Source organism: Equus quagga, chromosome 8 (genome assembly GCF_021613505.1).
Source record: "Equus quagga isolate Etosha38 chromosome 8, UCLA_HA_Equagga_1.0, whole genome shotgun sequence".
Classification (NCBI taxonomy): domain Eukaryota; kingdom Metazoa; phylum Chordata; class Mammalia; order Perissodactyla; family Equidae; genus Equus; species Equus quagga.
Genome location: NC_060274.1, coordinates 81313937 through 81337016, shown reverse-complemented (window position 1 = coordinate 81337016; position 23080 = coordinate 81313937). Strand labels below are relative to the sequence as shown.

At 39.9% G+C, this 23080-nt stretch overlaps 1 protein-coding gene across 1 annotated transcript in view; it reads left to right on the top strand.

Annotated features, from left to right (window-relative positions):
• The first annotated feature begins 3479 nt into the window (after nt 1-3479).
• The window catches only part of C8H7orf31 (chromosome 8 C7orf31 homolog), a 52699-nt gene continuing 33098 nt past the window's right edge, over nt 3480-23080 (top strand). Inside the window, exons 1-3 of the mRNA XM_046670738.1 lie at nt 3480-3533; nt 4219-4376; nt 18223-18399. Of these exons, the coding sequence (XP_046526694.1) occupies nt 4243-4376; nt 18223-18399 (311 nt within the window). The 5' untranslated portion in view covers nt 3480-3533; nt 4219-4242. The remainder of the gene's footprint in view (nt 3534-4218; nt 4377-18222; nt 18400-23080) is intronic.

The following is a 23080-nucleotide window of genomic DNA, read 5'->3' as shown; positions in this document are numbered from 1 at the left end:
CATCACAAGAGAGTATTATATCGCATATTGCTATTGGGTTCATTACTAAATGACCGCATAATTCATTAGCTATTCAAGGCAAAACACTCAAGTTAATATTAAAGTGCCATTTAACGCATTCGTAGTTTAATTTTAAAGCCAGCAGAGTATATATTTTTAATTGTCATCCTAGTAAGTAGATATATATACTGGAACCAATGAGGTTTTAAGTTTTGCCATTTTTTAAATTGTATATTTTAAAGTCACTGAAAGAGGCTTTCCAACACATCTTCTAGACAAGGAGTAAGACTCATAACTTTTTCTTTTAAAAAATACTCATGAAATCACTATGTCAAAGAGACATCTACACCTCCAAATTCACTGCAGCATTATTTACAGAAGCCAAGACATGGAAAGAACCTAAATGTCCATCGACAGATGAATGGATAAAGAAAATGTGATAAAGATATATAAGGGAATACTATTCAGCCATAAAAAGGAAGGAAATCCTGTCATTTGCGACAACATGGATGGACCTTGAGGGCTTTATGCTAAGTGAAATAAGTCAGAGAATGACAAATACTGTATGATCTCTCTTATATGTAGAATCTAAAAAAACCCCTGACTCATAGTAAAAAGAGATCAGATTTGTGGTTGCCAGAGGCAGAGGTGGGAGGTGAAGGAATTGAGTCAAGGTCGTCAAAAAGTACAAATTCCCAGTTATAAGATAAATACATAGGTGATGTAATGTACAACAGGATGACTATAGCTTACAAAGCTGTATGGTCTATTTGAAAGTTGCTAAGAGAGTAAATCCTAAAAGTTCTCGTCACAAGGAAAAAATTATTTTTTGTAACTATATGAGGTGATGGATGTTAACAACTAAAATTACTGTGGCAATCATTTCATAATATATATGTGTATCAAGTCATTATGCTGTACACCTTAAATTTATACAGCGTTATATGTCAATTACATCAATAAAACGGGGGAGGAAAAAAGATCAAAAAAATACTCTTAACTGCCAAGAAGTACTAAGTCCCTCAAAACCTCATTTTATTCATTATCAAACACCACTTGGTTAGAGGTCTCTAAACAGACCTTAAACAAGGTTATAGAGTATAATTCATCCTTTACATTGTTATATACTTTCTGCATATTCTCTCCTCGAAGGTTAAAGATCTAACTTTAGTGGTTTGGAATTTTTGTCAACCCAAACATAATATTCTATGCACACAGTTTTTTCCTTCCCAAATTTCATCTTCCCTGCTGGAAGGATTACTGGTGACACAAAGAATACATTAAGCTAAATGAGGTGGTGAAAGAGAGATCAACACATCAGGAGAAGCAGAAAGGGGATCTGAGTCTACTGTCCCCACTGGTGGCCTTGACAGACCTAAGAAGTCAGTCATTTTGAGCACCCCTGGGTGGGAGGCTACTTCGTGTTGGTGGAGTCACATGTATATCACCTGATGGCTGAGGCAATGTGAATTAAAGGATAAAAGCCTAGAATCAGGAGTGTTGGTCAAATAGACCTGACGTTCCTGAGAAGCTTTCAGATGGGGAAGTATTTCCAAAGAGAACAATTATTTTACGAAGATCTGACAATGAATTTTTTCTTCTCTGTAAATTTTATTTGAAAATGACAAAGTTAAAAATAAGTAATTACATTTTCCTACCCTTTACACTCGTTTGACCTAAAATAAAATTTCAAACACTAGAACCTGGAGATTATCACCACACATCCTGGTCTATCAACCTGGAGTGACCCCACCTTCCCTGGTATCACAACCGCCCACATACACACTTACACGGGGCTGGTGATGCAGCTTCATCAGACAGTGCCGGTTAAATCTATTGTGCTCATTTATTACCTCCCAGGGAGAATCAAGCCACGAGGAAATGGGACACAGGTCGAGCATGCGAAAAAAGTAGAGTATGGAATGTACTGGAAGGCTGGGTACATGAAATAGGCTGAGCTGACGGGGAATTCAATGAGAGGGAATTTAATGGGGGATCTTGAAAAGACTGGAGTAGCAAAAACGTTAAGGTGGACTTCGAGAAACTTTTGGGGAAAAAAGATGTATAAAGGGGTCAAAGAGAAAGGTAAACTTCACCTTGGGATTCTCCCTGGGAGGTAATAAATGAGCACAATAGATTTAATCGGCGCTGTCTGATGAAGCTGCATCACCAGCCCCGTGTAAGTGTGTATGTGGGCGGTTGTGATACCAGGGAAGGTGGGGTCACTCCAGGTTGATAGACCAGGAGTTCACAAGTCTATCTCCAGCAGGATTTATTCTTCCAGGCTTAGTGGGTGATAACCACAGGAGTCGGGGGAAAGGAGCATGGACTAAGACAGAGACCAGGAATAGAAAATTACCACCTTGCCTACTCCAATACACCTTTCTTTCCCTCACATCAACTAACACTCACCTAGAAGGCACAGCACAAAATGAATACCCACTAGTGGGTTGATTAAAAAGTTGTAAAACAGAGAATGGCACCCTTCTCAGAGGTGGTGGTCATTCTCTCCCCCACCTTCTTCTGTGTTCCTCCTGCAGGCCAGTTCTAGCCCCTCCCAAAACATAACCTTCCCACATCCCAGTCCTTCTCGGGGGCTCCGTTCTCAGCCATCACGGAAACTAACTGCCCTTTAGGCGCAGAAAGGTGGTTCACATTCGTTTCTTTGGGGCAGGGGAGAGGTTAGTCGTAACTGCGGTAATCAAGGTGGGTCTAGATCCTTGGGGACTGGGTGGGGCATGCACAGCCATCCTGCCCGTTTGCCAGGTCCGCACCCACCCAGGCGAGGAAGAGCCGAGGCTCTCACTGGGCGCAACACTTGCAGACTCCTTTGGAAGCCACCCTCGATCTGGCCGCACTGTCCCTGGGTCTAGCGAGGAGAGGCAGAGGGGCAGGACGGGTCGGACGCCCTCGCCTCACCGGGGTCTCCTCCGCCCCTCTACCCTGGCCCTGAGCTCTTCCTCCGCCCAGCGCACAGGAGAGAAAACCCCGACCGGAGAAAGTCCGCTACAACAGACAGCGGAGAAAAAGGAGAAAACGACGCCTCCGCCAGAAGACGCCTGCGGCCAAGGCAAGGCTGGGAGCAGGGGGCGGGGAAGAGGCGGGGCCGGGGGATGGGGCGGGGCTTAGGCCGTGGACAGGGCAGAGGGCCTGGGACAGCGGAAGAGTCTGTTTTGCCTCGGGTCTGGGTGTCTGGTGCTGTCTGAGTTCCCGTCGCGTTTCCAGTTCTTACTGGTCCCGGAGCCCCTGGGCTGGCTTCCTGTGAAACTTCTAAGAGCTGCCCGCCGCCCCCTGGCCGCCGACCCGCAAGAATGCGTTACCTAGTGCCACGGTCACGGTCGCCGTCACAGGCACCCTCAACCCCGCCCCCGGCCACCCGCGGTCCCTCTCTCTCCCTCACCCGCACCTGCCCGCACGCTTCCCGGGGCCGCAGGTGCGGACGACAGCGGAATTCCACGCCCCGCAGTGGCCCGTCAGCCCTGGGAGGAGAAGGGGAGGCGCGGTCCCGGGCCGCTCCCAGCCTGATGTCCCAGGTGCGTCGGAACCCCCGAGGCACGGCTCGGCAGGGCGCTGATGGTCCCGGCGGCTCGGCTTAGCTCCCGGGCCCGCGTCCTCGCCACCGCGCCCTTGGCTTCCCCGTCCACGTCCGAGGGAGGAGTGAGATTCTCACGCTTTGGGGTCCCGCTCAGGCTACACCACTGATTCCCCCCGTCTCTGCAAAGGACTTCTCTCGTTCAGGCTTCCCGAAGCTTTTAGAAGCACAGCTGATGATTCTGATGGATCATGAGTCTCCCTGCATTTTAGAAAAACCATGGGGGCGAGGGGGGTAATTAGCTGAGTTTTCTTGAATAGTTGCGGTTAAATTTAAGGCAAGAATTGAATTTTAATCGATGTCCACGAGGTAGCGACCCTGTATGGACCTTCATGTCGTCCACGTAGTGTTCAGACACTACTTAGGAACATCTTCCACTTTGTGGATTTGTTTCTGTTGAAATTTATTTCCATAGAACTTAAGTCGCTAGTTATTACGGATGTGACCTCTGAGGGTCCTCAGAGGAGCTCTCGGTGAGGAAGGAAGCCCCTGGTTTCTATGCAGCGTTGGGCTGAACAATTTAGCAGTACAAAGCAAGTTTCCTGCCTGCCCTGAGGGAGGGTCAGCTTGATAAGGACCAAGGCAGTAAACTCTCAAAGCCAGTGTACTCTCCTTTTCTTTTCCAGATTGTGCCCTTTTAGCCGGGAAGCATGGAGGTCATTCATGGCCGGCCCTACTGTTGCAGGGAGCTTGAAGGAGCTGACCTACTGTCAGACACCTTTTACTCTAACCAATTGCACACTCCACTACTAACAGCTGCTCGCCCAACTGCCTCAGAGGACAGGTAAAACAAAACTAGAGAAAGCAAACAATTAAAAAGGGTTTTAATATGTTAGTATATTTTTATATGTGAGAAAAAAACATGTATGGTTATGGGGCTCTTCAGTTTCTCACATAAGGAAGGCGTAACATGACAATTAACTAAACTTTAAAGCGTCCACATCTGTTAGGAACTTGATAAAAAGTAAGCTGTGTGTGTTTTTAAAAGGCAGACGTCAAATTCATCCACTACATTCTAGAATGATCACTTCCTTCATTTGAAAATTAATCTGTTTTAATCAAACTCTTTTTATTTTATAAAGAGAAGTGTAGCGGTTCCCTATCATCCACTAACACCATCTGCTCAAAAATACTCCCAGAATCTGTTGTTCGTAGCTGCTGTCTAAATTTTTGCCTTGCCAAATTTCCCGTAACACATTGGTTACAGATTATGAGTAAAATTGCATCTAGGGGCCTGCCCGGTGGTATAGGGGTTAAGTGTCCATGCACTCTGCTTCGGTGGCCCAGGGTTTGCCGGTTCAGATCCCGGGCATGGACCTGTGCACTGCTTATCAAGCCATGTGGCAGGCATCCCACATATAAAATAGAGGAAGATAGGCACAGATGTTAGCTCAGGGCCAGTCTTCCTCAGCAAAAAAAGAGGAGGATTGGCGGTGGGTGTTAGCTCAGAGCTAATCTTCCTTAAAATAAAATAAAATAAAATAAAATAAAATAAAATAGAATAAAATAAAATAAAATAAAAAAGCTTCTAACATACATTGAGTGATTACTGTGTGCACAGTGTACCAAACACTTTGTATGTAGTAATTCTTTTAATCCTCACAACAACGCTCTAAGTCCTTATCCCCGTTTTACATATAAAGTAACAGGTACAAACAAGTAATTTTCCAAGATCTTAGTGCCAGCTTTTCTGTATTGAATTTACTTGAATCATTTTAAGAAAAAAAAAAAAATCTCAAAACACTTGGACGGTGAAAAAGTAGCCTGTATGGTTGCTTTCTTGTTTGTTTTTTTATTGTTTTTGTTTTTTAGTTCCACTTGGTCAAATCTCTCAATTAAGAATCCTGTCTTTGTGGGCCAGCCTGGTGATGTAGTGGTTAAGCTTGCGCACTCTGCTTCAGCAGCCTGGGGTTCGTGGGTTCAGATCCCAGGTGCGGACCTAGCACCACTCGTCAGGCCATGCTGTGGCAGCATCCCACATAAAATAGAGGAAGATTGGCACAGATGTTAGCTCAGTGACAATCTTTCTCAAGCCAAAAAGAGGAAGACTGGCAACAGATATTAGTTCAGGGCCAACCTTCCTCACAAAAAAAGAAAGAAAGAAAGAATTCTGTCTTTAAGAAATCAGACAGAAAGTCACCTGGCCTCAGTTTAAACACTTCCAAACTGGGACATCGCTGCAACACAGGCATCCATTCCAATTTTGAATGCTCCTCATTGTTAGATAATTTTCTTTCTACCAAGAACATTTTTCATCCTTGTAATTTCTAGCTACTGATCCTCGTTCTTCGTTCTGCAGCCAGGCAAAATAAGAATAATCCTCCATCCCCGTGATCACAGCCCTTCAGGAGCCTGAAGCTTCTTTTGACTCTCTAAGAGTTCTCTTCCAAGGCTGATCACTAGTTCTCAACAGACTTTACTCTCCATTCTTCTTGAATCTAGGCTTTCACCAGCATGAGCACACTTCCATGGATCCATTCCAGTTTGTAAACATGCTCTTTATATGAAAAAGAAAAAAAGCTTTTTTTCCTAATTCTAAAACTAACACGTGTTCCCTGTAATTTAGAAATCATGAAAATCCATAAAGAAAACAAATTTTCCATTTTTCCAACAGAAAGAAAAATTATTAAATTAAAGCACAAGGAAGAACACGTCTGTACTTCCTTTATCCAGAAATAATAACCACTGTTAACATCTCAATATGTGTCCCATCCCTTTTTTTTAATTTAAAGATCATATTCAACGTATTTTTTTGTAAACTTTTTCATGTAATGAAAAGGAATATTTTCATATTTGTGGGAAAGAGGACTCAACTCACTTCTGAATCAGTCCTTGCTGCACCTGCTCTTCTACTGTTACGTGATTCCCAAAAGTGACTGTCAGCACTAAATTCCTACTCAGCTGCAAGGGCCCTCAGACTAGGCAGGCCTTACTTGAGTCAGAGGAAACCCTGAGCAGATCTTGTGTGATCTGGAGATGGACAATTGTCCCTGGCTCCAAAGCAGCAATGTGAGGGTTTATATTTGGCCAAAAGGGATCTGAGTAGGCATTTAGGACTGCTATATATGATGGAATTCACTGTGCCCTGAAAAGCACTCGTGTAGGGCTTTTCACTGAAATCTTGATCACTTCTACATAAATGGTCCTATGGTTGGTTAGTAATTGGCTCCAAAACCAACTGGTGTGCAATTCACAAGAAGTGAAAATATTGCTTTTCATTAACTGACTATAAAATTAAACACAACATATTTTCAGTTACCTATAAACTAATATAAGGTATCATTTTAAGCAATATCTAGGTACAAACATGTCCCTGGCTCCTAATAACTAAAACTTGCTTTCCCTTGTATTCCATGTGAATTCTTTCTTTTCATAGTCCCCAAATGGGGAAGCCAGGATGATCATGTATCCTCAGAACCCCTCCTTTTAACTCTCTTTTCAAACGCAGCAGGGCAGCTTACAGTAATAGAGGTTCTTTCTTCTCTCAATATTATTCTTCTGAATTGCCCTGGAGAGTGTCATCAGAATAACATCGGTACATCTGCTCTATCATTGCAGACACTAACTACTTAAGAATAGGTTCAGCCACTAAGCAAAAAATCGGAACAGAGAAACAAATGATAAATAAAGAGAAAACTGAGAAAACCATCATAAAGAACTAGCAGACTGAATTGGCAGTCTGGAATACACCGGACAAGAAACAAGGGAAATACAAACAATCAGAAAACAAATGATAAAATGGCAGTATTAAAGCCCTCATCTACCAATAATCACTCTAAATGTAAATGGATCGAATCTCCAATCAAAAGACAGAGTGGCTGGATGGGTTTAAAAAACAAGATGCAACAATATGCTGCCTCTAGGAAACACATCTGAGCTCTAAAGACAAACACAGGCTCAGAGTGAAGGGAAGGAAGATGATACTCCAAGCTAATGGCAAACAAAAGAAAGTAGGTGTTGCCATACTTACATCAGACAAAGTAGACTTCAAGATAAAACAGGTAATGAGAGACAAAGAGGGGCAGTATATGATAAAAGGGACGCTCTACCAACACATAAATATATATGTACCTAACACAATACCACCAAAGTACATAAAGCAACTATGAACATACCTAAAAGGAGGTATTAACAGCAACACAATAATAGTAAGTAACCTTAAAACCCCACTTACATCAATAGTTAAGTCATCAAGACAAGAATCAACAAGAAAATAGTAGAATTAAACAAAGAACTAGACCAGATAGACTTAATAGATATATATAGAACACTCCATCCAAAAACAGCAGAATACATATTCTTCTCAAGTGCACATGGAATATTCTCAAAGATAGACCATATGTTGGGAAACAAGGCAAGCCTCAATAAATTCAAGAAGATTGAAATCATATCACATCTTTTCCAACCACAATGCTATGAAACTAGAACTCAACTACAAGAAAAAAGCTGGGAAAGTGACAAATATGTGGAGACTAAACAAGATGCTACTGAACAACCAGTGGATCATTAAAGAAATTAAAAGAAATAAAAAAATATCTGGAGACAAATGAAAATGAAAATACACCATACCAACTCATATGGGATGCAGCAAAAGTGGTCCTAAGAGAGAAATTTATAGCAATACAGGCTTACCTTAACAAACAAGAAAAATCTCAAATAACTAATTTTAAACAACACCTAAGAGAATTAGAAAAAGAAGAACAAACAAAACCCAAAGTCAGCAGAAGGAAGGAAATAATAAAAATTAGAGAGAAATAAATGAAATTGAAACCAAAAAAAAAACAGTAGAAAGGATCAATGAAACTAAGAGCTGGTTCTTCAAGAAGATAAACAAAATTGACAAGCCCTTAGCCAGACTCACTAAGAAAAAAGACAGAAGGCTCAAATAAATAAAATTAGACATGAAAGAGGAGAAATTACAACAGATACCACAGAAATACAAAGGATTATAACAGAATACTATGAAAAACTATATGCCAACAATTGGACAATCTAGAAGAAGAAATTCTTAGAATCATACAGCCTCCCAAAACTGAATCAAGAAATGGAGAATCTGAATAGACCAATCACAAGTAAAGAGATTGAAACAGTAATCAAAAACCTCCCAAAAAATAAAAGTTCATGACCAGATAGTTTCTCTTGGAGAATTCTACCAAACACTCAAAGAAGATTTAACATCTATCCTTCTCAAGCTATTAGAAAAAATTGAAGACAATAGAGCACTTCCTAACACATTCTATGAGGCCAACATCACCTGTATCCCAAAACCAGACAAGGACAACACAAAGAAGGAAAATTCCAGGCCAATATCACTGATGAACATAGATGCAAAAATTCTCAACAAAATACTGGCCAACTGAATAGAGCAATACATTAAAAAGATCATACCATGATCAAGTGGGATTTTTACCAAGGATGCAGAGATGGTTCAACATCTTCAAATCAATCAGTGTGATACACCACATTACCAAAGTGGAGATTAAAAAACAAATGATCATCTCAATAGATGCAGAGAAAGTATTTGACAAGATCCAACATCCATTTATGATAAAAAGTGAATAAAATAGGTATAGAAGGAAAGCACCTCAACATAAGAAAGGCCATATGTAACAAACCCACAGCCAACATCATACTCAACAGGGAAAAACTGAAAGCCATCCCTCTGAGAACAGGAACAAGACAAGAGTGCCCACTCTTGCCACTCTTATTCAACATGGTGCTACAGGTTTGAGGGAGAGCAATTAGGCAAGAAAAAGAAGTAAAAGGTATCCAAATTGGCAATGAAGAAGTGAAACTCTCGCTGTTGCCAGACAACATCATTTTATGTATAGAAAAACCTAAAGAATCAATCAGAAAACTGTTAGAAATAATCAACAACTACAGCAAAGTTGCAGGGTACAAAACAAACTTACAAAAATCAGTTGCTTTTCTATACTCTAATAACAAACTAACAGAAAAAGAACTCAAGCATACAATCCCATTTACAATCACAACAAAAAGGATAAAATATCTAGAAGTAAATTTAACCAAGGAGGTGAAAGACCTATACAATGAAAACTATAAGACATTACTGAAAGAAATTGATGATGACAAAGAAATGGAAAGATATTCCATGTACATGGATTGGAAAATGTCCCAATCCTGAGAAAAAAGAATAAAGCTGGAGGCATCACAATCCCTGACTTCAAAATATACCACAGGGGCTAGCCCAGTGGCACAGCAGTTAAGTTCACGTGTTCCACTTCAGCAGCCCAGGGTTTGCTGGTTCGCATCCCGGGTGTGGACATGGCACCGCTTGGCAAGCCATGCTGTGGTAGGCATCTCACATATAATAGAGGAAAATGGGCATGTGTGTTAGCTCAGGGCCAATCTTCCTCAGCAAAAAAGAGGAGGATTGGCAGCAGATGTTAGCTCAGGGCTGATCTTCCTCAAAAAAACCAAATAATAATATATGTATATATATATATACACATATACTACAAAGCTATAGTAACCCAAACAGCACGGTACTGGTACAAAAACAGACACACAGATCAATGGAACAGAAGTGAAAGTCCACAAAGAAAACCACACATCTATTGACAGCTAATCTTCAACAAAGGAGCTAAGAACATACAATGGAGAAAGGAAAGTCTCTTCAATAAATGATGTTGGGAAAACTGGACAGCCACAGGCAAAAGAATGAAAGTAGACCATTACATTTTGCCATACACAAAAATTATCTCAAAATGGATTAAACACTTGAAGGTAAGACATGAAACCATAAAACTCCTAGGAGAAAGTATAGGGAGTACACTGTTTGACATGGGTCTTAGAAGGATTTTTTCAAATACCATGTCTACTAGGGTAAGGGAAACAAAAAATAAACAAATGGGACGTTATCAGACTAAAGAGCTTCTGCAAGGCAAAGGAAATCAGCAACAAAACTAAAAGCCAATCCACCAACTGGGAGAAAATATTTGCAAATCATATATCTGACAAGGGGTTAATCTCCAAAATGTATAAAAACTCGTACAACTCAACAACAAAAAAACAACCCAATCAAAAAATGAGTAGAGGCTATGAACAGACATTTTTCCAAAGAAGATATACAGATGGCTAACAGGCACATGAAAAGATGTTCAACATCACTAATCATTAGGGAAATGCATATCAAAACTACACTTAGATATCACCTTGCATCTGTTAGAATGGCCATAATTATCAAGAAAAAAAAACAACAAATGTTGGAGAGGATATGGAGGAAAGGGAACTCTCATACACTATGGATGAGCCTGCAAAATGGTGCAGCCACTATGGAAAACACTATGGAGATTTCTCAAAAAATTAAAAATAGAGATACCAGCTATCCCACTACTGGGTATTTATCCAAAGAACTTGAAATCAACAATTCAAAGAGACTTATGCACCCCTGTGTTCACTGCACCATTATTCACAATGAGACATGGAAGCAACCCAAGTGCCCATCAACTGATGAATGGATAAAGAAGATGTGGTGTATATATATACAATGGAATGCTACTCAGCCATAAAAAAGACAAAATCATCCCATTTGCAACAACATAGATGGACCTTGAGGGTATTATGTTAAGCAAAATAAGCCAGACAGAGGATGACGAACACCATATGATTTTACTCGTATGTGGAAGATAAACAAATACATGGACAAAGAGAACAGATTAGTGGTCGCTAGAGGCAAAGGGGGTTGAGGGGTGGGCATAAGAACTAAAGGGACACATATACATGGTGACTGACAAATAATAATGTACAGTTGAAATTTCCCAGTTATAAACTAGTATGACCTCAATTAAATTAAATTAAATTAAATTTTAAAAAGATTAGGTTCAGGGTCTGTGGCTTCCAACTCAAACCTCGAGGTATCTCAAAAGCAAAACAAAACACAAAGCTCCTGGCTTGTAGGAATTACACTTCACAATGGTAAGGATGAACATGAGTCCTGGTATATGTTAGCTCTCAGCAGCTTAACTTTCTAAATGTGGGTATACTTGAGGGGATGTCTCTTTTAAATATCATAATGTGTTTTGAACTAACTCAGCAATTCCAACAGCAACACAAAATGATTTCCTCACATCAGCCTACTTTTTTTTCTTTCCAGCATAGGCAACGCAGTCTAGCTCCATTGTTACCCAGCATTGGTATGCAGATGGAGCATATCAAAATCACCTGAGATGCTTTTTAAAAATACCGATTCTCAGGCCCTATCTGTAGATATTCTGACTCACTAAGTCTGTGGTGCATCTAGGGAATCTGCATTTTTAGAAGCTTTTCAGCTTATTTTGAGAGCCACTGGGCTAGCAGAAGGCACTGAAAACAGTCAGAAAATCAGGATTATGGTTCTGGCTTACTCATTGTCCCAGGGCAAGTTAATCTTTATATTTCAGTTACTTTCTTCACTGGTATATTTTTTGAGCAATTACAGTAGTCACTATTAAGGTCACTTTGATTTGATCTGCTTTAAAAATATTAATAAGTGGGTGATATTCTTTTGTATTTCTTCCACTGAAAATTTAAGAATGGCAGGTAGAGCTATTCAAAATCATCACAGAGGCCTGTCTCCCTTTCCCATTCAGTTGGCGTCTCCTTACCTCTAGCAAGTTCTCTAGCTCATTAGGCCAACAAACATCAATTAAGAAAGTGCCTTGAGAATTGCTTAAGATTTCATTATATGTTCCCATTTTGCTTCTGGATTCATTCCACTGTTTCTGACTCCTGAATTTTTTTTCACTATTAGCTCTCTGCCAACTAAAAACGAGAGTATGTTTGTTCTAAGGTTTCCTTTAATCGTGACTTCTAATAATTACTGGCTAAATTCAGCCCCCCCAAATTTGGAATATAATACTCAAAATTCTGTAAAGTGACTCCAAAGCAAGATATCGGTCCATCCATAGGGAACATATCTTTCTCAAAAACAAGTAAACATTTAATTTTATGTGGCTACAGAATGCAGCACTAATAACATCTTTTCTTTGTTATTAAATTATTTTCTTTGTTCTGGTGACATGTATTATTTAAACTTTAAAATTATTTAATCCTAAAACTTCAATATTTATATTAATTAGTTCCTTCTATAAAATGCTGTTAGTATTAAAGCTAAGGGGGGAATGTGAGACCCTACAAGAAAAAAGAAATATGACTTATTTTTTGCTTTGCTTTTTATTTCAAATGGTTTCCTGCGACTTACTGGCTTTTCAGATGAAGCCAACCCAAATGATTGATTAACATTTTCTACTGGCTCATCTTCCTGGGACAATGTAATATATGGGGTCAGATGTTGAGAAATTGACTCATCTAATTTAAATGTAGCTTTTAAAAACTTTGATATTAAAGCTTAGGTTGTCATTAATCAAATGTGTTTAAATATTTTCACTTGTCATGCCCCCCAAACTGTGTCTGGTGATCATAATCACAGAGCTGGTGAAGTCCTCAGAGGTCTGAGAGCTGAATGCTGCCACTCCTTCTATGGCACCCCAAATCAGTGGTCACCCAGATTCTCCTTGACTAGCTAGTGCAGAGGTTGGCAAACTTCTTCTATAATGGACCAGATAGTAAATATTTTAGGCTTTACAGTCTCTGTCAAACTACTCAACTCTGCTGTTGTAGGGCAAATACAGCCATAGACATTAAACAATATATAATGAATGGTCATGACTGCATGCCAATAAAATTTTACTTACAAAAACAGGCAGTAGGTTGGATTTGGCCTATGGACCATAGTTTGTGAACCCCTATCTAGTGACTTTATGAGATAAAGCGTTCCATTTATAAGACAGTCCTGAGTGTTAGTTCTTCATTCTATTCGGCAAATATCTACTGAGGGATTACATTAAGGCAGCACTGTACTGCTACAAAGAAGAAAGTAACTCCACAGTCCATACCTCTCTCTCTGAGCTCCTCTCCCATGTGTCTAACTGGCCCCCCAGTACTCAGACAGCATAGTGCAAAAGGCTTATTAGGCCCCACAGGATATTGTTCTAGTTTTTCTCTCTTCGCCTGTCACCACAACTCTTCTCTACTGTGCCTCAAATTCCTGAATTCTGTATGAGCTTTACTGATTTGGCCCAAAATCTAACTCTATTTTCTCAGCCCTTAAGGGCTAGGTAAGTTCCACTCAAATCTTTATTCCATACCTTTTGGAAGGCCAAAGCCTTCTCCTGAAAATTTATCCAAATTCCCAGGATTGGGGTAGGGGGTGGTCATTACTGACTTGGTTTCCTGGCTCTACTTATGCTGCTTCTGTTCAACAACATTTTGACCCAGATGCAAAACTCAGTCATTCTTCAGTTTCCCCCAAAGACTTCACCCACACAGAGCATTTGTGAGCCTGGTAAATTTCACTGATTGGTTAGAGGCCAAGAGGAAGAATCACATTGCACCATATGCCACATAACTTAAAGCCCCTATTAGCCATAACTTCCATATGCTCAAAAGTCCTTTAGCCCAACTGTCAGCATGGTTCTCTCACTGGCTTGTCATCCAGTGCAATCCCCAGCCTTCTACGTCCTGCTGGCTTTTCTCTTCTTCCTCTCCCTTTATTCCTCTTTTCTCTCTAAAGAGCAAAACCAAATCCCTCCCACTGCAGAGCAGCTGAATCAATCATAGGCTGCTTAACCTCTTACCAACACAGACTTGCAGAGGGTGTGTCTCTACACCTAGCAGCCTAACAAAATATTTTATCAAACAAAGCAAGTCCTTCCCTAAGAAGGATTCTGGAGCCAACATTGTCAGCAATTTTCAATTCCATAGCCTCTCTAACCTCTAGGCCTTGTTGCATGTTATTCTCCCAGCCTAGAATATTCCCTGTCTTCCATTCAGATGTCCTACTCATCCTTTAGAACTCATCTTAGACAATGATTCCCCCAAGAATCCTTCCTCCAGGAAGGAATCCCATCTTTCCTGCAAGGTGCAAGGTGCCTGGGGGTATTCTACCTATCCTGGACCATGTAAATCCAAGGTCAAGTTTTGGCCAGATGGCAACTTGGGCAGACGACAATGAGAGAGCTAGTTTACTTCTGACTCACCTTTAACATGAGAAGGTTGACTTTTAAGGTCCCAGGTTATTGCGGAGATAATCTCCTTTAGATCTCTCACCTGGCTGATTTCTGTACCCCTTGCCCTGCAAGTCGTTAAAACGAAAATGGAATTTGCCAGAATTGGCACAGCCATAAGGGCAAAGGTGGCTTCTGCACTTGTTTACCTCTCAGGATTCCTATTTTCCCTCTCACGGTGCCCTGCTATCCCTTTCTGTTTCATTAACTAGTTGCTTTTAAGATTTTTTTCCTTTTCAGCACTTTTTTGTTTTATTTTGTCTTCTCCAGGCAAATCAATAAAAGTCAAATAGAAATAGAATTCAACTTCTCCAAGAAAATTTAACCCAAAGTACAATTAGTTCCCTTTTTAAGATTTCTATGTCTTATCTGCTCTCAAGGAAGACCTCCTAGTCAATAAATATTTGCTGAATGTCATGTATTTGCAAGACACTATGCTATATCCTGGGGATTCTCTGGTGAGTGTGGCAAAGCCCTTGTCTACAATGACTTGCTCTCTTTTTGCTGTGCTGGGGAAACTGTCATAGATCAATGCTCTTTGTTCTCTAGAACATTATACTGTTCATTTCTTGGTGATAGATTACAGGTCTATTATAAAAGGATATAACTCAGGAACACCCAGATGGAAGAGATGCATAGGCCACGGTATGTAGGAAGGGGCACCGAGCTTCTATGCTCTCTCAGCTCACTACTCTCCCCACATCTCCACATGTTCACCCACCTAAAAGCTCCCCTTTCAGCATTTTTAGTTGTTTTCAGTGGGAAGCTTAGTCCAAATAATCTAGACTGCCATTACTGGAAACTGGAAGTCATTAAATCCTTCCTAATTAGCAAGCAGATCTTTTGCCAGATATTCTTAAGTGTTTTGTGAGGCCTTCTCCCTAGCCTGAAGCTTTCATTCCGGTGTCATAGGCTACAGTCCAGGAAACAAATCCATCTCTTTTAGTCTTGCTTTTTCACTCAACAGACATCCACTGAGTACTTCCTATAAAGCATGGTTACAACAGTGAACAAGTCAGAGTTCCTGTCCTACACTCCCTTGTTAAGAGCGAGCAGAAAAAGTCATCAGAACTACGAGTTTTCAAGATCAGACTAGGCCCTACCAGCCAATTTAGGAAACTTCCATGTCTCCAGCCTACTGAATGGTACAGTTGTAAGGGGTGGGGCTACTGGAGACCTGATTTCTATGAAAGGTAACTATTGAATAGGGCAATGCTTCTAAAACTTTGGTATGCATAACAATCATCTAGTGGGCTTGTGAAAACAGATTACTGGGCCCCATGGCCAGAAATTCTGATTCCTAGGTCTGAGTTAGAGCCTGAGAATTTGTATTTCTAACAAGCTTTTAGGAGATGCTGATGCTGCTGGTACATGGTCCAGACTTTGAGAACCACTGTTAAAGGAGCTCTAGATAGAGCTTAGAAGCAAGTGCTTCTGCTCCTTTACAGTACTCTCCATTTTTAAAAATCAAGATAATCTGTAGCCAAGACCACTCAATGGGGAAAGATTAGTCTTTCAATAGCAGTGCTGGGACAACTGGTTACCCACAAGGAAAAGAATGAAGTTGTACCATTATCTCACACCACATATAAAAATTAACTCAACATGGAACAGAGACCTAAATGTAAGAGCTAAAACTATAAGTGCTATTAGAAGAAAACATAGGAGTAAATCTTCATGATATTGGATTTGGCAATGTATTTAGATATGATGCTAAAAGCACAAGCAACAAAAGAAAAAATAAATAAATTGGACCTCATCAAAATTTAAAACTTTTGTGCTTCAAAGGATGCTATCAAGAAAAATGAAAAGACAACATACAGAATATGAAAAACTATTTGCAAATCATATATCTAATAAGGATTTTGAATCTAGAATATACAAAGAACTCTTATACCTCAATTAAAAAAAGACAGCCCAATTTAAAAGTGGCAAAGGGGGGCCAGCCCTGTGGCCCAGTGGTTAAGTTCACGTGCTCTGCTTCGTCAGCCCAGGGTTTTGCCGGTTTGGATCCTGGGCACGGACATGGCACTGCTCTTCAGGCCACGCTGAGGTGGCGTCCCACATGCCACAACTAGAAGGACCCACAACTAAAAATACACAACTATGTACCAGGGGGCTTTGGGGAGAAAAAGGAAAACTAAAATCTTTAAAAAAAAAAAAAGTGGCAAAGGATCTGAATAGATATCTCTCCAAAGAACATATACACATTGTCAATAAACATATAGAAAGATGCTGGACATCATTAGTCGTTAGGGAATTGCAAATCAAAGCCACAAAGAGATACCACTTCACATGCACTAGGATGACTATAATGAAAAAAAAAAACGAAAATAAGTGTTGGCAGTGATGTGGAGAAACTGGATCCCTAGTACATTGCTGATGGGAATGTAAATTGGTGCAGCCACTGTGGAAAAGAGTTTGACAATTCCTCAAAAATTAAACATAGAATTACTATATGACCCTGCATTCTACTACTAGGTATATACCCCCAAAGAACTGAAAATAAGTATTCAAACAAAAATTTGTACGTTAATGTTCATAGCAGCACTATTCACAATAGCCAAAAGGTGGAAACAACCCAAATGTCCATCAACTGATGAATGGATAAAGAAAATATGTATATCCATACAATGGAATACTATTCAACTATAAAAAGGAATGAGCTACTGATATGTGATACAGTCAAAAAAGACCACATATATGATTTCATTTATGTGAAATGTCCAGAATAGGCAAATCTATAGAGACAGAAAGTAGACTAGTGGTTGCTTAGGGCTAGGGTGGAGAGGAAGTAGTGGAGGGGATGATGGCTAAAGGTACAAGGGGTTTTTTTGAGGTGATGAAAATGTTCTAAACTTATTGTGGTGGTGGTTGTATATATTTGTGAATATACTAAAAACCATTTAATTGTACACTTTAAATGGATGAATTGTATGGCATGGGAATTATATCTCAATAAAGATGTGTAAGAGACAAGCACACAAACTACAACTGTAAAAAAGAAAAAAGATAATCTGTAGCCCCTCAGGAGTTTGACCTCATTCGTTCAGCAATCTGATGATGCCTAAATAACCAACATCTATCATAATCTACCCAGCACTGAGAATCCTGTGTTCTGAAAATGTAATCTAAAAATAACTTTGAAGCTAGATGAATTTTAGTTGTCTTAATCCATTCAAGCTTCTGTAACAAAATACCACAGGCCGGGTGGCTTATCAACAGCAAACGTTTATTCCTCACAGTTCTGCAGCTGGACGTCTAGGGTCACAGCACCAGCATAGTCACATTCTGGTGAGAGCCTTCTTCCTAATTCATAGCTGGTGCCTTCTCGCTGTGTCCTCACACGGTGGAAGGGGCTAGCAAGCTCTCCGGGGTCTTCTTTTTAAGAGCTTTAGTCCCATTCATGAGGGCCCCCATGACTCAGTCATTTCCTAAAGGCCCACCTTCTTATAGGATCAGATTAGACATTAGGATTTCAACATATGAATTTTGGAGGACAAAAACATTCAGACCATAGCATTTCAAGCTGAAGCTATTTCAAAAGTCTCTGTTTTTTCACAGGTATCAGGAATTAAGGGAGTCGCTCCAACAATGTAGGCTTCCATGGGGCGCTGAAAGGGAATATGGCGGGATGATACCCATATCACTCCCTGAGGAATACACGCCAAAATGTGAACCTCCTTATGGCATGGGCAAAGGACATCAGCATTATGGATTTGGTGGAGCAACCTGGCCAAGGTAAATCAATGTTCTGCCCTTCACATAGAAGGCAGGGAATTCTTTGTTACTCATTTTTCCTTATTTCAATTGTTCATCCTTTGTTAAATGTAACTCCAAACTTATTTTTTTTTTTACTATTTATGAAAAGACACAGATGGAAAAACTAATCAAGTAATTTCTAATTGTGAAGTCAGTAAAAAATCTGTGTTCATGGATGTCTTTGCTATCCTTAGAGTTTTGTGATTGGAAATGTTGATTAATTTAATTCCCTTGCTAATCATGTTTTACCTAAAACTAAATGGGAATCTTCCTGAGAGAGATTAAATTAAAAATATTTTTCCTTGAGCAAATAGCTGGCCTAATCTGATGTTCTTGATTTCTGGAACTTTTGATTTCTAATTTGTTCATCAAACTATAGTCATTAGAATCTGTTGGGCATTGTCTTCAAGTATTAAAATATTTCAATAATCACTTATGAATCTTAAAGTCACTCTTGCAGCAACGTTAGTCAAAACACAGGTTAAAACTGAAGAGAAAGCCAAAAACATCTGAGCAGCAAATTAAATGTTACGTTAACTATCTACGAAAAATTATGAAATTTACTCAAAACAAAATCCATCAACCCTTCACACAGAGCCTACTTACTCCTGCTTTATCTAACAATCTTGGTTTTACCTACTTTACTAGCAATCTAGCTAACTAGTTTTTTGTTCTAAATCAGTTAACAGAAATAGGAAAGACAAGCCATGGCTAAACGGGGAACAGTAACGACAGGGACATGTGGTGGCAATGACCTTATCGAAGCCTCAGTAAAGCAATAAAAAACAGACAGATGAAAAGGCCTGTCAGTCCAATTGTAAAGATGCAAATATCAACATATTTATAATATCTTTGTGAGGTAGATATCGTTGTCCTGGCTTTACAATAGATAGAGACCCAAGAGATTCAGTATGTTTCCTCGGGTCAGACATGAAGTTGTGGAACAGGAGTTTGTATCCAGGTTTATTTGACTCCAGAGCCCAAGTTCTTTTCATCTGTTCTTTAATTCATTTACTCCAGCTATTCATTTATCTATTCAGTAATTTGAGTATAGCAAGCATTGTTCTAGAGACTAGGGGTATGTCTTCTTACGGAGTCTGTAGCTATTGTCCCCAAAATTTGTATTAAAAAAATGCAAATATTCTAAAAGAATTAGAATTATACTCACAGAATCCCAGTTTGTAAAAAGAAAGCCAAGGACTAGTTTCTTAAGGGAAATCCATCTTGAAATGGGAGATTTGTGTTTGATGCCTCAATGAATGCAGTCCTAGGACACTGGGAGAGGAAACATTTGTTCCAATTAGAATGCCAGTCATCCCTGACTCAGAAAGGCAGGTTAATGCATTCTGTTCTCTTTATACCCTCACAAATAGAAATGGCAAGCAATAGGATATATTGGAGTATATGAGGAAGCCATTTTGTATAAACCTAATTTGGCCTAACTTTGTTTTTTCCAAAAGGGCCTGACGTGGCCATTCAGCATGCATTGTATATCTGCTTTAAACATTTCCTATGGCAAGAACAAATGGCCTTAAGATAAAGGTGCAACTTCCCCCCACATTGGCATTTCCTTAAGGATGAGCATCTCTTCCTAGGCTAGGAACTGATTGCTGCACCCACCTCTGACCACCCAGCTCACCTGTGACTGACCACCCACCTCGAGACAACAGACCTGCCACCCTGCTGTGTCCACCGAGACAGCAGACTTACCTGCTGTTTCCATCAATCACTGTGCCGACAGAGCAGTCTCGCGACTGTTGTAAAAGGGACATTTCAATCATATGTGAAACATCCTCTTTGGGGGTATATAACCACACTATACACCCCACTTCTTTGATGCCCGTTTTTCCTTCAGGAAGAAAGGCCCTGGGCCATGGTCCTCACATTTTAGCTCAGAATAAACTCACCCAAATTTTCATTTATACATTGGCTATGGATTATTTTTGTCGACAACCCATTTATGTTAAATGTTATCATTTTGGCAAATTTATCTCTTAAAAATATATTTAGGACTAAGTCCTGTCTTCTGATAAAATGCAAATCACTTAAGTGCTCTGTAAACTAAAGTTTTATCTTGTTTCCTAACAAGGAATAACTTCTATCACAATATTTTTCTTTTTCCCCAAAAAGAGCCTTTTAAACAAAATAACAGAATGTTTTCCAGCTTTGTGAAGGATCAGTCCTCTTCTGGTCCATATAAAAGCTTACTCTCACAACACTGCCCCCTTCCCTGTGGGGGGTTTTCCATGGGGTGTTGTGGTGCCACACATTCACCCTACTCCTGCCGGGGAACAGGACCACTCCTTTGCCTCACCAACCCTCCAGTCACATGGCTTTAAAATTAAAAGTACCTACTTCTTAGGAAAATGTCCAGGTAAGACATCCTATGGTATGTCATCTGAGGTTAAGAAGTTAAAAGAGCATTATTTACTGAAGGAAATATAATTATATATATTTATATATGCACCTTCCAATGCAATGTCAGCATCATGTCACATGGGACATCACTGTTCCTTCTGACACTTCTTGACATAACTATATCTAAGTAAAACTCTTTTAAAGGAACTTTAACAGTAACTACTTAACCATAATGTGCAAGTTTCAGAAATCCTAAGTGAAGTCAGTCATCACCTAATTCAGCACCCATTCACTAGAAGAAAGAAGTCACAAAGTAATGAAAATGTATATCTTTGTTTTCACTTCCATAAATGCTTCTTTTTATAAGTTTGGTCAAGTAGCATAATTTTTACTTTGTCTAGGAAAAAGGAAATGGATTCTTCCCCTAAGATACTGTCAAATGTTAAAAAGCTATTAAAGGGGTCACCCAGTGGCATAGTGGTTGGGTTTGCGCTCTCTGCTTCAGCGGCGCAGGGTTCACGGGTTCAGATCTAGGGTATGGACCTAGCACCACTCTCAAGCCACACTATGGCAGCATCCCACATAAAATAGAGGAAGATTGGCACGGATATTAGCTCAGGGCCAGTCTTCCTCACACACACAAAAAGCTATTAAATAGACACATAGTGCTCTGTGAAGTAGAGAATACTTTGGAATTCCTGGTAACTAGTACTCTTTAATGATAGTAGGAGTAGTAGTAATAATAATAATAATAATACTTGAAGGTTAATATGACCATGTGAAGCAAAATGACAGAATATCCCTCTCCTGTTGCCTAAAAAATAAAACAAATGCAAAATTTATCAGCAGCCCCCAATCAATAAAAGGAGAACAACTTTATGCCATTCATTTTAATGTGCCAATGAAAGAAAATTTTGTGTAGTTTATTCCAGTTCCTAACTACATGTTTCTCAAGAGGGCATTTGCGGCAGATATTTGTCCCACATATTGCAAAATATTTAGCATCTGTGGTCCTTTACCTGTAAGTACTAGTAGCATCCTTCATTCATTGTGACAACCAAAATAAAACCACCCACTCTCCCTGGAAGTGTTGGGGGTTCAGGAGGAAACCACACTATTGGTTGAGAGGCAGTATACCTAACCCCATCCCTACATTCCAATGCATATTGAGGTAAGGGGAGTCTACAACATCCTGATAATTCTCCAACTGGAAGAGAAGATTAAAAGATTGGGTAGGTACTCCTATTAGAAAAGAAAAAAAGCCTCAGAGTAGAAGCCCCTGTTCTAAAACAACAAGATCTCAGGAGAGAAGTTCTGCAGAATGTGTGCTCTTCCAGAACACCATGTTGACTTCAGGGAATGAGCAGAAGCCTAACTGGAAGGAGGGGGCCCTGCAGAGGACATTTAATGGGATCTTAGACAGTAGTACCCAAGCGCCCAGGCTTTATCTGACACCATCTGAGCACTTCCTCTCTGCCACCTTCATCCCATCAGGCTAAAGAAAAATGCAGAGAATAATATTCAGCCATCAAGCCTGCACACAGACAGAAAGGCAGGCTCATTTCAGATGACAGAATCAACAAGAATTCACACACACTACATCATTGCAAATAGCTGGGTTTAGACACAGCTGCCCAATTAAACGCAATTAAACAAGTGGCAAGGAGACTTTGTAAATAGGGAAGAGAAGAGAAGCAATATGACATGTAAAAAGACACATGAAGAAACCAGTTTGGGAAAACATATAGCCCAGGAAACAAAAGTAGACTCCCTATAAAAAGACTAAATAAGCATGTGAATCTAAGAACAGACAAGATGATTAGATAATAGAATATTATAAAAGAGGAGATCACAGGGCTGAGAAAAACAACAACACAAAAACACTCTTACAAATCTAGTAAAAAAAAAAGAAGCAGCATGAAACAAAATAGACTGAAAATTGACATAGTAGTATACATAAATAAATCACAGAGAAGGCAAAGGGAAAAGGTAAGGATATTAAAGCAATAAAAAGAGAAAATTATGGGGGGCTGGCCCCGTGACCAAGTGGTTGGGTTTGTGTGTTCAGCTTAGACGGCCCGGGGTTTTGCTGGTTCGGATCCTGGGCGTGGACCTAGCACCGGTCATTGGGCCATGCTGGGGCAGCATCCTACATAGCACAACCAGAAAGACCTACAACTAGAATACACAACTATGTACTGGGTGGCTTTGGGGAGAAGAAGAAGAAAAAAAAAAAAAGATTGGCAACAGATGTTAGCTCAGGTGCCAATTTTAAAAAAAGGAGAGAGAGAAAATTATGGCT